Source organism: Nycticebus coucang, chromosome 8 (genome assembly GCF_027406575.1).
Source record: "Nycticebus coucang isolate mNycCou1 chromosome 8, mNycCou1.pri, whole genome shotgun sequence".
Classification (NCBI taxonomy): Eukaryota; Metazoa; Chordata; class Mammalia; order Primates; family Lorisidae; genus Nycticebus; species Nycticebus coucang.
Window position 1 is genome coordinate 132,489,087 of NC_069787.1, and position 12,162 is coordinate 132,501,248.

General features: G+C 39.6%; 1 protein-coding gene across 1 annotated transcript in view; it reads right to left on the minus strand.

The window, feature by feature from the left end:
* Nucleotides 1–3,138: 3,138 nt before the first annotated feature.
* SERPINI2 (serpin family I member 2) overlaps nucleotides 3,139–12,162 on the minus strand; it is a 32,283-nt gene continuing 23,259 nt past the window's right edge. The window contains exons 6-8 of the mRNA XM_053599685.1: nucleotides 9,683–9,769; nucleotides 7,075–7,164; nucleotides 3,139–3,273 (exon numbers count right to left, since the gene is read on the minus strand). Coding sequence (XP_053455660.1) covers nucleotides 3,197–3,273; nucleotides 7,075–7,164; nucleotides 9,683–9,769 — 254 coding nt within the window. The 3' untranslated portion in view covers nucleotides 3,139–3,196. The remainder of the gene's footprint in view (nucleotides 3,274–7,074; nucleotides 7,165–9,682; nucleotides 9,770–12,162) is intronic.

Below are 12,162 nucleotides of genomic sequence, written 5' to 3' on the forward strand. Positions count from 1 at the left end.
TCAATCTCATGCTGATCCAATGCTCAGGGGACATTTCCTCACAGTGTGCGTCTGAGTGGCTGAGGCCCACCTGTAGGGAGATATCTTGCTTGCAGAAGTCCAAAGCTCTGACTTCTAAGGAAGCCTACCTAAAGCTCCCTTTGTATTTTTCAAGGTTTCCAGATCTTTATTACCCATTTCAGGAGAATTTTATTTAAAAAAAAAGTAAATAAATTATTCCTTGTCTAAGGATTTGACCATGAAGTTCTCACTGTCTGGGATGGCAGACACCTCTAAAATATGCCATGAATGTTATGTATTTACACAAATTATGTAAAGTGAATAAAACTCAATCCTGAATTTTACAAAAGAAGTATCACAACACCTCAGGAAGGAAAAATATATATTCGTGATACATACCTGGCGTATTAGACTCTTACAAGGGCTATCGCTTTGTATTTTTATCCCATAGAGATTTTGTACTATTGTAAATCTTAACTATTTCATAAAGCTTGGCAAAGAAATTTATTTCATATTGGTATTCTTTCATAAATAGATATGTTTAATAAATGCATTTCAGCTGTTGATAACCTTTATGATGTGAAACCATAACTATTGAATCACTTGCAACTAAAGGCAAGGATCGAAGGTTCTAAACTTGGAAGTGCTTTTTTTCTAGAAGGGGGTAGAAGAACGTATTTTTCAGCTCAACCTCCCAACAGAAGGCCACTTTTTTTATTTTTTTAGGCAAATAGCACAGAACAGAAGAAAAGCATGAAATCAAAGAAGAAAAATTAACAGAACTTCTGTAGAAGGCAGTCAGGCTCTGTAGGAGGGAATTCGAAGTAGAAATTTAGCAAATCTTATTAAAGAAAAGCAAAGGCATTGAGAGGGAGCGCATGGCGAGCACAGGTACTTAGAGCGACACACGGAGCATCACGTTATTACATTATCTCAGTTACCAAAACCACTCGTATTTCCTTATCCTGTTTGATTAGTGTCATCCGTTATCACCACTTGAAATTAACTTGTATTTGTTTATTAGTTTAGTATCTGTCTGCTACCTGTAAAACGTCAGCCCCACGAAGGCAGAAACCTGCTCAGTTTTGCTCACTGGTACATGCCTAAAAAATATGCCCGAAACATGATGGGAGCTCAGTGAATGTTTGTGGAATGACCAAATGAGTCCCCAGAGCAAACTGACCCGTAACACACAGGAAAAGGTCAGCCAAACTCAGGCAACCCAGGGGAATCAGGAAATTGAACCAGACCCGAATAAAAATACTTTAGTTAGTCTTGACTGAACTTACTATTCTCTTCCTCCTGAAACAAGAAGCATATTTTTAAACCAGTTCTATGGGGAGGAGGAATCGGAAACTTAGGATACAAATGTGTGTCATTAACATATAGATTAGCATCTACTGTGTTATGGCTAAGTAAACTCAAACTGACAATATAGTAATGAACATTCCTGTGAATTACGTTACAGTTTTAAGCAATCACAACTCATTCTAAAGTTGCCTTCGTGATGTCTGGAGTATCGCACCAGATTTTGCTGTCGACAGGTCCCTACACTCTGAAGACTAAAGTAGAAGGTGAAAAGTGGCAGGATAAACAGTCCCAGAACACATCCTTTGGCATGAGGGTTATTTCTAGCTGAAGGTAATTGGGAAGAAGAAAAACAAGCAGAGCTTTTTACCCCTGTTGCATTTGTCTAAAAACAGAACATGAATTCACACAGGTGTCCCTCCTCTACCAGGTACGATAGAAGTTGATCCCTGGAAGGGACTTCAGACCCTGAACAGCTGGAAGACAGCACTAGAGGAATGAACACAGCAAACTGAGTAGCCTCGAACTACCAGCAATTTGCCTTCCTATCATTTGCTGTCTCCAGAAATTCAATCCATTTCCTTTGTCTTACCACTTCTCAAAAAGCTTCCTGCTGTTTGTTGAGGATGCCATGTAAGCCGGAGTTCTAAGCCACTTCCTTGAGATTCACCCCTTTTTCCCTGGGTATATCCCACACAGACACATATATGAGGTATCCATGTTAACAGACGTATTAATAAACGTCTGCTTGTTTTTCTCTTTTAAATCTGCATTTTATCACAGGAGGTCCTAGCTAAGAACTAGGAAAGACAGAGAGAAAATTATTTTTTCCTCCCGGACAAAGACAGCCTAACTCAGTGATGAAGGTCCCGGGCTCCTATCTCAGGGAGTCGTGAATCAAATTCACCGTTGTGTCAATCTGCATATGTTCTTTGCTAATTGATGTAACTTCCTCATGCATCACGTTTTAGCACTTTAACATAGGCAAAGTGTTTACTTCAGTGCCTGACACCTAATTAGGGTTCCACGAAGGGGGGTAGCTGTTATCATTAAACTCTCTGCCAAAAATGGCCAGGACAAAAATAAAGTCCCCGAATGTCATTAACGTCAAAGGAAAAAAGTGTGAAACATGTTACATGAAGTCATCCTGGAATGTAGTATTGGTTTTGATATGTAGACCTGATCTTTCACGGTACTCAGAAGTAGTCTGCATTTACTGTTTACGGAGCACCGTCTGAGCTCCAGCACCGCCCGTAACTCAGTTCCGTAAAGTCACGGAAGGGCGTCCTCCAGGACCATGCTAATTTGGCTGCCACTTTCCCAGTAAGGAAGCTTTACAAAAGCTCTCAGCATTTCTACTATCCGTACATTTTAAAGCATAAATCAGAAGGAAAAAATGATATATTCCAAAGGTATTGAAGCAGGGCAAACATTAAATGTGCAACATGAGAGCTAAGTTAAGGTTAGCAGAATACTGAGAGCTGCCACAGACCCCGGACCTCTGTCGTCAGGAGCGCCCCTTCCCTGTGGTCTGGGTACTGCTGGTGTGATAGTCCAGTGATTTAGGAATAAAACACATTTAATATATAAGGCTTGAATTTGATATCTGAGATATCATAGCTTTCGCAATTATGAAGAAGGGTACACAATTTTACATATGTGCACTGCTATTGCTTCATATAAATTTTATAAAAGATATAGAAAGGATAAAAACAAACATATCAATTTGCTTATTCATTAACACAAGTCACTATTCATACAGGTTAACACAGGCACCGTTTAAAGCAGAAAAAGATACAGTATATGGAAGATGCTTTCAAAGTGATGATATTTTGCCAATCAACTATTTTCCAGGAATCATCTTCTATGCTGAGGTTCAGCTTTTTATTCACAGTGAATCTAAATCTCTTCTCTTCATCTTCTGGGTGTCAGGATTTGTGACCCTTCCCATGAACAAAATTGACTCTAGGAGAAGAAAAAAAGCATACTTAAGAAATATCGAGAGAAAAAATGACAGTAATTTGTTTTTCTTAATATTTCAACAAATTGCTCTTCATTCTCTATAAGATAAAGAGGCAATGTATAACAGCAAAAACCCCTCTCTCATGTCTCAAGTACATCATCATATCATTATTAATCATTTTCTGGGAATTTATGAAGTGAATTCAGATCTACTATCACTTACAATGAAACACGCATTAGCCCCATTTTTCATATACAAAAGGAAAACTCCAGTGACAGAGAGGTGTTCTAAATACGGAGACCAGTCGGGCAGACGCAGCATGATGAAAAGATAATGAGCGTGGTGGAGCGTCACGTTTAAGGCGTTAGCAGACCTCTTTTCATGCATGCAGCGTAAGCCCTCGGGGTTAAAAGTGCAGCTTCCCAGATTTCTTCCTTCAGCTCAGAATCAAAGCTTCCTTTACTGCTAAAGACAATATTTGTATATCACTAGTGCTTTCAAATCCTCACCAAAGTGATATAGTCTACATCATAAATGCAAATTCCTCTTTCCAGACATTCTGTGTTTGCAGGTGAAAAGGAGCTAAGAACAAAAAGACAAACTAGAAATAATGGTACATCAAAACCCATTCACCTTTCCCTTCGCGTGGGTGAAGAGAAGTGGCTTGAATGAATCAGTGTTAAATGCCGTCAGGTTCCTCCTACACAGATGTAATAAAGGTAACTTTTAAAAGTAATAAAATAAATTTTGCATCATTTTAAAGCCAACAAAAATGATCTTTAAAAGTTTTTTGAAAATACAAGGGGAGAGTCCCGTTTCATTAACTCTCCTGTTCAGTCCAAAGACAGACCCATTTCTGCAAGACTCAAAAACATGGGCATGAACAGTCTTCTGTAGATTATATTTGCTTTTTAGAAATAATTATAATCAATCAATGCCTCACAATTCTGAAGGATAAAGGAAAGAAAACAGATACCCCTGTTTTTCAGATAGATGGGGAAACACAAGCCCTTCTCCCAGAATAAATTATTCTTGATCAAAATAAATAGAAACCAGCAGCGTCTCTTGTGTCTTGACAAGGCGAGAGCATTCAAACGCTTACCAGAGTTTATTTGGAAAAAAATTTTTAAGTAATTTATAGATACTAAGGCCATAATTGAAGATAGTAGTTTAAATTTTTAAGCACAGGGAAGTATAGAATGCTACTTAGATGTGATTTGTCTTGGCCTTTTCATGTTTCTTTCAGCAACCAATCTCCTCAATCCCAACCAGTGAGGATCAGCGATATCTCAGCAATGCACAGAGTTAGGGGCAGGCGGAAGCAGAAATCAGTACTGTTTTTTATTTCCCCCCTTTTGATGCCTTCTTTTTAACATGTGTCCCCTACATTTAATCAACATATTTATACCACATCTCCATCAGATGTAAGCAACTTTTACCTCCTAATCTTAAAATACAATGGGATAACCGAAGCCAGCGGTTAGACACAGAGATTTCTTAATGAACATTCTTCAGTCTGCTTCTCCCCTGGGCCAATGACCTTAAAAAGTTCTAAGTGAAATAATTTTTATTGTGTGCAGAGCCCTGTCAGTTTCAAAACCATGACTCACTGTTTTCTCAGAAATTATACCTTTTATATAGCCTTTTTCACAATTTTCTTCTCAATGTCTATAAAATTGGCCTGTACCTTCAGCCAAAAAAGATTTTTCCTTGTCCTAGAAGTTTAGCCAAGACATTTAACTTAGAAATCTAATTGAAGCTGAAGGACTTTAGAAGAAAATTCTGTGATATAAAACTCACCTGATAGAAAAAGTCAAAAAATGGATAGATTTTTGCACAAAAGAACTAATTTCAAATCTAGATAAAAGTTGGTTGTACCAAACCTAAAATCATTTATTCTTATGCTTCAGAAATTGTCAATGGAATATATTTTATGTACAGCATGAAGTTGTTTAAGAGTCCCCTATGATGATGCTAAACCACCACCCCCATTCATCTGAATTATTTCTTGAGTTTATTTGTAAAAGAAAAATAGATAAATCATTGAGTGTGTACTATCTTAGGCTGAGAGCTCCTTCTACATTTTACGTGGCAACAATTTACAGCTCCTGATGACTGAGTGCCCGTTCATTTTAAACAATAAATTAAAAGAGTAGCCCTATTTTAGAAAAATCTCATTATAATAAAGATAATAAAACAGTGAAAGTTTTCATTAAGGTACAATCACTAAGGATTATCACAAATAAATAAATAAGTAGCTGCTTTCAGGTTTTGGATTCTCCCTGCTGTTGTCCTGAGAGCTTCCTGTGGACTTGGACTTCGGCAGGTCATCAACTTGGAAAACAGAGTCAAACGTAATTCTTCCAAAAGCCATTATTGACCTGTGCATGGATGCCTGGTGTGGCTTTACTTCCTTCTGTCTCCATATTCAATAATTATATACTAATTATAAGAAATTAGAGTCATCCCAGAGTTAAAGACAGATGGACCAAGTTGTATACTCAGAATATATTTACACAATGGCACACCCCCACTAGGCTGAAGTTGTGTTGATGAATCTCAGCAATTCTAAAACCGTTCCACTGTTTTCAAGAGAGGACTTTCAGAAAAGTCATTCAGCATTAGTTTCACGGAGCCAAAAACTACGTGGCAGGTCAATAATATCAATACTCCTAGTTCATCTAACAGATTCAGATTCTGAGAAGAACGTGTCTTTTCTCCCTGTGAACCGGATAACAGAGAATCTTTTCCGTTTTCCTGCCTCCTGTCATCCAGTCATTCATCTGTACTGATGGACTTATTCATAAGGAACACTTAGCATATGTATACCAGAAATAGTGTAAACTGGTTCCATCCATTCTTATATTTAACTCTAGGAGGCAAGCACCATGTTCAAATATGAGATGGGGAAAATGTGGCTTGGAAATGAGAAGCAACTTGTCTCACGATGAGTGGGTAACTGAACTATGACTTGGACCTGAGTCTGATGCCCAAGTCCACACCCTCAGTCTGTAGCGACGCTGACGTTACACAGAGCGTGCGGGCGATGTTGCCAAACGCTGGACCAGTACACAGAGAAACAAGATAAATTTCTCCTTTCCTGCAGTTTATGGGCCTCAGACAGGCTGACTGCTGAAGAGCCCTACCCATAAATATGAACTTAACGGCAGCTTCTCCACTGCATCTGGCCTCCCTTCCTTGTAAGAGAAGGTGCTGGGACATGTGTGCAGACCTTCGGCATTGCACTGGTCCAACCCACTGCTCCTCTCCAGCCCCCTTGTACCTGCGACATCTGTCGCCAAATTTGAGACTTAAAATTATGTTTGACTTTTCTCTTCCCCTCAGAGCCTACACTGGTCACTTTTGTTTTCATTTACTGCTGAAAATTTTCACAACTCTACAGGTCTCAATTTCTGTTCCCATTGTGGCATCACAGACTGAGAGTTGACATCAGTTCCCACGTGACACTTTCTAGTTGTATGACCCTAGACAAACTACATAATCTCTCTCTGAGCTTCAATGTCTTTATGAGTCCAAAATCTAACCTACTGACATGATTTGGGCTTTAGAGATAAGTCCATAAAATGACTACTACATATAGTCACCGTGGTGGTGGCAATTAATACCACTCTACTATTTAAATCCCTGTCACTTCTGAAAATACAATGCCTCGTACGAGATAGGCACTTGACAAATACCCACGGAAAGAACAAGTGATTTCAGATGCATAAAAGGCAATTAGCAGCTAGAACAAAGTCTGCTTAATTTGAACAGTTTCCCCAAAGAATTCTCCAAAAAGTTACCTGTCGGGTTATGCTTCATAATAAACAAAAATGGATGGTTTACTGTAAATTGGTTTTGAGTCAGACTCATGATCACGGGGATGTGTACACCTGTGAAATAGAGACAACGGGTATTTAGACATTCACATTAAAAGATCAGTAAGGGAAACACACCCATAATACTTTTTGTAGAAGGTAAAGGTCATTTTGTGTGAGGAGTTAACATGTGGAAAAGTAACCGTTTTCTTAATATAGAGAAATGCAATACACGTTAAAACTAAAGTGCAGAAGAATAAATATTAGGTCCTTCATGCAGTAATTCTAAACTCATATTTATGCTCAGTGAAGAAGAAAGCCAGATACTAGATTCAATTTAGGTGAAAACTTTTATTTTTTAAACAGCAATTTTCTGCACACTTTCTATTTACATTATGTGATTTATTCTTACAGTGTTTTCAATCCGTAATCCCTGTCTGGGTGGGTCTGTGCTTCATTTCCATACTTCAGACTGGTGGTAATCACAGCTGAGCTCAAATGAATTTATTTCTTACTTACTCTTTCAAAAATTATTCTGTGAGTTCAGAGCTTTTAGGATCTGTGCAGTGAACGTGTGATTCAAAGCAGAGATTTGCTGCCTTAGAAAATGTTTACTATAATGATTTACATCACGTGGTCACATTGCGGCATTTACTAATATTTAAGTTGGGAAAATGTAAAAGGTTGGGTTTTTTTTTTTACTAGGTTAAATATTTTTGACACTCAGTCCAGATATTGTCTTTTCTAATTATGCAAATGATTTTGTACAATTATTTTTCTGACCGCAGGACAAAAAAATTTAGCATGTATAATTAGAATTTATAAAACCATCCAATACAACCTTAGTGATACAGTGCACCAGGTACTCCCTTCTCTGGAATATCAGGCCATGACGCCCAAATAATCTGTGAATAGAGGCTCATGTCTAAATTACTGAGAAAAGTCCCAAAAGTAAAGGCAGGTCAGTCTTATCCCCACTCCCATTTGCAGTGATTCCTTGGACATTTTTTGTTCTCAAGCAACTCTGAGCAGAGTTCTGAATCCTGCAATGACTGACTATTCTCTCACATATTCATCAGGCTGATCTCCGAGTCACCCTGCCTTCCTTTAATGATGTCACAGGATCCTAGAAACTCTGGACTTACACTGAGAGTCCGTGGGCAGCAGTAGAAAGATCACTGAACCCAAAGACCCCAAGTCAGGGATCTGATCTGAGTCAAGCTCTGTCGTCAGCTAATGTTTTGAAAAGCACTTTACATGGCTGACCATCTTTCTTCACCAATACACTGAAAAATCAGATAATCATCTCTAAGGACTCCTTCAGTTCTGTTTAAAAGCAGCTAAAAATTTTGTCTGCCTGAGCCAGTAACCACACCCAAATGCCATCTTTCTATTTCTCCAAAAATTCATATACCCATCCCCTACAATCTCAATCCCTGAGCACAGCCATGCAAAATCCTTCACCAGGTGACGAAATGGTGTTGGAGTCCTGTGTGTCCCACCCAGACGTTCAATCCACTGGCTCTATGTAGCATTACAAATTAATCAACAAGTTGTTACCTGGATATCATTTTAAGCTATCAATAAAACATTTTAAGGAATGAATATCTTTAAAGATTGATTAAAATCCAAATAATGTGGAGGAACTAAAATAGACATAGGAGGGATTCATTATAATTGCGTGTCTATTTTTCATGGATTTTAAGGCTTTTTTCCAATTATTTTTCTAGCATTCCTTATACACATCATAGATGCTATTTAAAATGTCATTTGTTCAAGGAAATGTAGTACAGAAGAATGGTTCTCAAACTTAGATTCTATCAACAAATCACCCCATGATTCTGGAAAATGAAGATTTGATTTGGCCGCCTGGAGGGGCCTAGGATTCTGCATTTCTAAGAAGCTCCCAAGTGATGCTTTTGCTGCTTTGCTGTATCATCCTCCTGGGAGCGAGAGCAACTTCACGGCACCGTGGAGCACAGATCCTCAGCATGGAGGCACGTTGGAATTACATAGGGAAGCAAGAAATCCTGGAGCCCAACTTTCACCTGCACATATCCTGATTTATTTTGTTTGCGGTGTGGGCTGGGCATCAGATTTTTAAAAACTTCTCCCATGATTCTACCATGCAGCTAAGTTTGAGAGCCACTGCCACAGAAGGTGATGGCAAGAATTGAATTTAAAACAGAAGGACCAACTTGTCGTAGGGAAGAAGGAAATGAAATACAGTTAGAAAGGACAAGCGCTCTTTCACAACAGTGATGTCACATTGAACAATCCTGATCCCGGATTTGAACCCCACAGGTCCTGTCTCCTGTTTCAGAGACGCCCTTCACCTCAGGTCCCATCTACTCAATGGCAGGTTCTCTGGTTTGCCAACAAGCCAACATCAGTAGAAGAGCCTCAACTCCTAATCTAATAACTTTCCTTCCCTTTTGCATTATGCTGTGACTGGAGAGTGAATGAACAGCTTACACAACCATTTTGTTTTTTCCTCATGTAGCGTCTAGACAGAGAAGAGAAAAACGACCCAAGTACACAGTTCATCTTCCCCCTTCTTCCCCTCGGCTTACGCGGAAATCATCGGTCCTACCTGTTGATGCTGCGGCTTCACTGCCAGCTTCATTTATCTCAAAGAAAACTTTTTGCATAACTTGGGAAACAAACACTTCAGATGAATCTGGCAAAACATATGAATGTACATTTAAGGATTAAAATCAAGAGCCATTACCTATTTGTTCCCAGACTAATAACATTTTCAAATGAGCACAGGCAGGGAAACAGTTTTCTATGCAATTTGCTGGAGATCAAGGTGGGTTATGTTCAGTTCTTACTGAGATGAATAGACACAGAAATAGATCAAGGGTTTCCTGACATAAAAGGTAAACATAGACTGTTATAAGCCTCAAGTCAGGTGTCCAACTACATGAAATATTTGAGTGGATAGAGGGTTTTCCCTCCCTTAGCTTCTGTCTGCCGACAGAATGAAAGAAGCTTTCCAGATTTGAGTCAATCCCACCCTATGTGTCAACCTCAAAGACAACTTCCCTTTTCAAATCTGTATCTAGTTTTGATCTGAGTTTAAAACAAAGCTCACTTTGCTTCAAGCCTGGGGAGGCTACCAAAGTCTAAGAACGTTTGTGTCATAAGTTACAAAATCCCTTCCGAGGGATGCTTTAAAGCCTGTTAGACTGTCCAGTGTGAGACAGTGTCTGATAATTTTGTTCTGATGTGGATGGACACACGCATATGGCCGGGAGGAAATGCCCCTCTTCTACAGGCAGAATTGTGTGGGGGAAGCTTCCTGGTGCAGTGGCCTGTGAGGGTGTTCCCCTGGAGAAGGGAGGAGTGACACCCATGAGTCCAGAAGCCGTGTCAAGCTGGCTTTGTGAGACCAGCAAGGTCTGACAATGTTCCTTACCAAGGAACCATGGAAACATGCTCTAGAAAACTGCTTCGCCCTTAACTGCCCTACACGGATACTTTCAAATAAGTAAACCAATGGATTGGATTATGTCTAGTGACAGAAACCTGTACAATGGGGGAAAGGGGACATCCCCACCGTTACTGTGGATTCACTGACGTGCAGGAGAACCGTCTCTCAAGATCAGGCACAGAAGCACCTTCCTTTCTCAGAACTGCCTGGAATAAGGTCGGATTTACAAATGAAGCACCCAGTAAATGACTTTGTGGCCCGCGCCATGAATGAAGGTCGAAAAGCAGGTTGGGGAGGACGGAACAATTTCACTCCGTTTAGCAACAGCCTCAGCCCCACAACAGCCGCATTCCCTGTCACTGCACACAGGGCCTCGTCTTAGGGAAAGAACAGGACCCGAGAGGTGGCGTGTTTAGAATAACGAATCTGGATGCTCTATAGACTCACTTTGTTATAGCTTTTCCCTTATTTTTTGTGAAAATTCCAAGTCTGTATTTATTAAAGGAAGAGAACAGGAAAACTTCCACAGCTCTGTGGGTAGACGTGCAGACAAATTCTGAACTGCCACCTTCCCCACTTGCTTTTTTCATTTGACGTTCTAAGCAACAACTATATGCAAAATATTAACGTAGCTGTTGTACACGCATTCTTTTACTTTCCCTCAAATCACTGCAATTTATTATCTCACTTAACAGATTAGGAAACTGAGGATCAGAAAGGTTACTTCACTATGTGTGACACAGGAACTAATGTCAGTGGGACGTCACATATTTATCTCAGAGTTTCCAAAATGATTCTATGAGAGTATTTTCTTTAAAACTTGCAACTGTGGAAGTAAAAGGCAGTGTTCTTTTAATAGATGTCCTGTAGCACCAGGGAAGGGTTGGCAGTAAAGAAGCCTTTACTGAACGTTTATGTCACACACGGTAAGTGAGGATAGCAGGGAGATTCCCGTGCTCCCGGCCTCCAGCCACAGAGTCCATGTGGCCTACGGCTGTCCTCTTCCAGGCAGTGAGACAGAACCAGTGTGGTTAAAACAACTCAAAAGGTAACCAAGGGCAGAAAGAACAAAAAATGCTGGACATTTACTTTTCTCTGCTTGGGGTTGATTTTCAGGAACAAATTCTTTCACGAAGCATTTTGGAGATGTTTTCTTTAAAATTCTGCCTGTAAAAGGAGGGTTTTTATAGAAGTTACAAATTGTTGGGAATTTGCAGAATGAGCAGCTATTGAAATGTCTCAGCAATTTCAAGTGAGTTTCCTAAGGCCAGAGAGAAGTTAAGATGAAGTGCTTGGAAAACCGTCTGGTTGACATCAGGTGGCTGTGTCACAGGCTGACTTACACGCATCCTGGCGCGGTATTTAACAGTGACTGTTTCATGACTGGTGCTGATGAGACTGTCAAAGATCTGTCGGTGTGAGAAGGAGCAGCTACCTCATGTATGAAGGTGATAATGAACATTTTTGGCACCTGTGAACACCCCCCATTCATCTCCACCAGGAAAGCTTAGTCCTTCCACTCATTTACCCATACCATTGATAAGTGACTAAATTAATAAACACCTCTCCCCAACCCAGATAATTACAAAGAATACGCAAAATATTTCCATTATATTTCATGTTTTGATACAAAAATT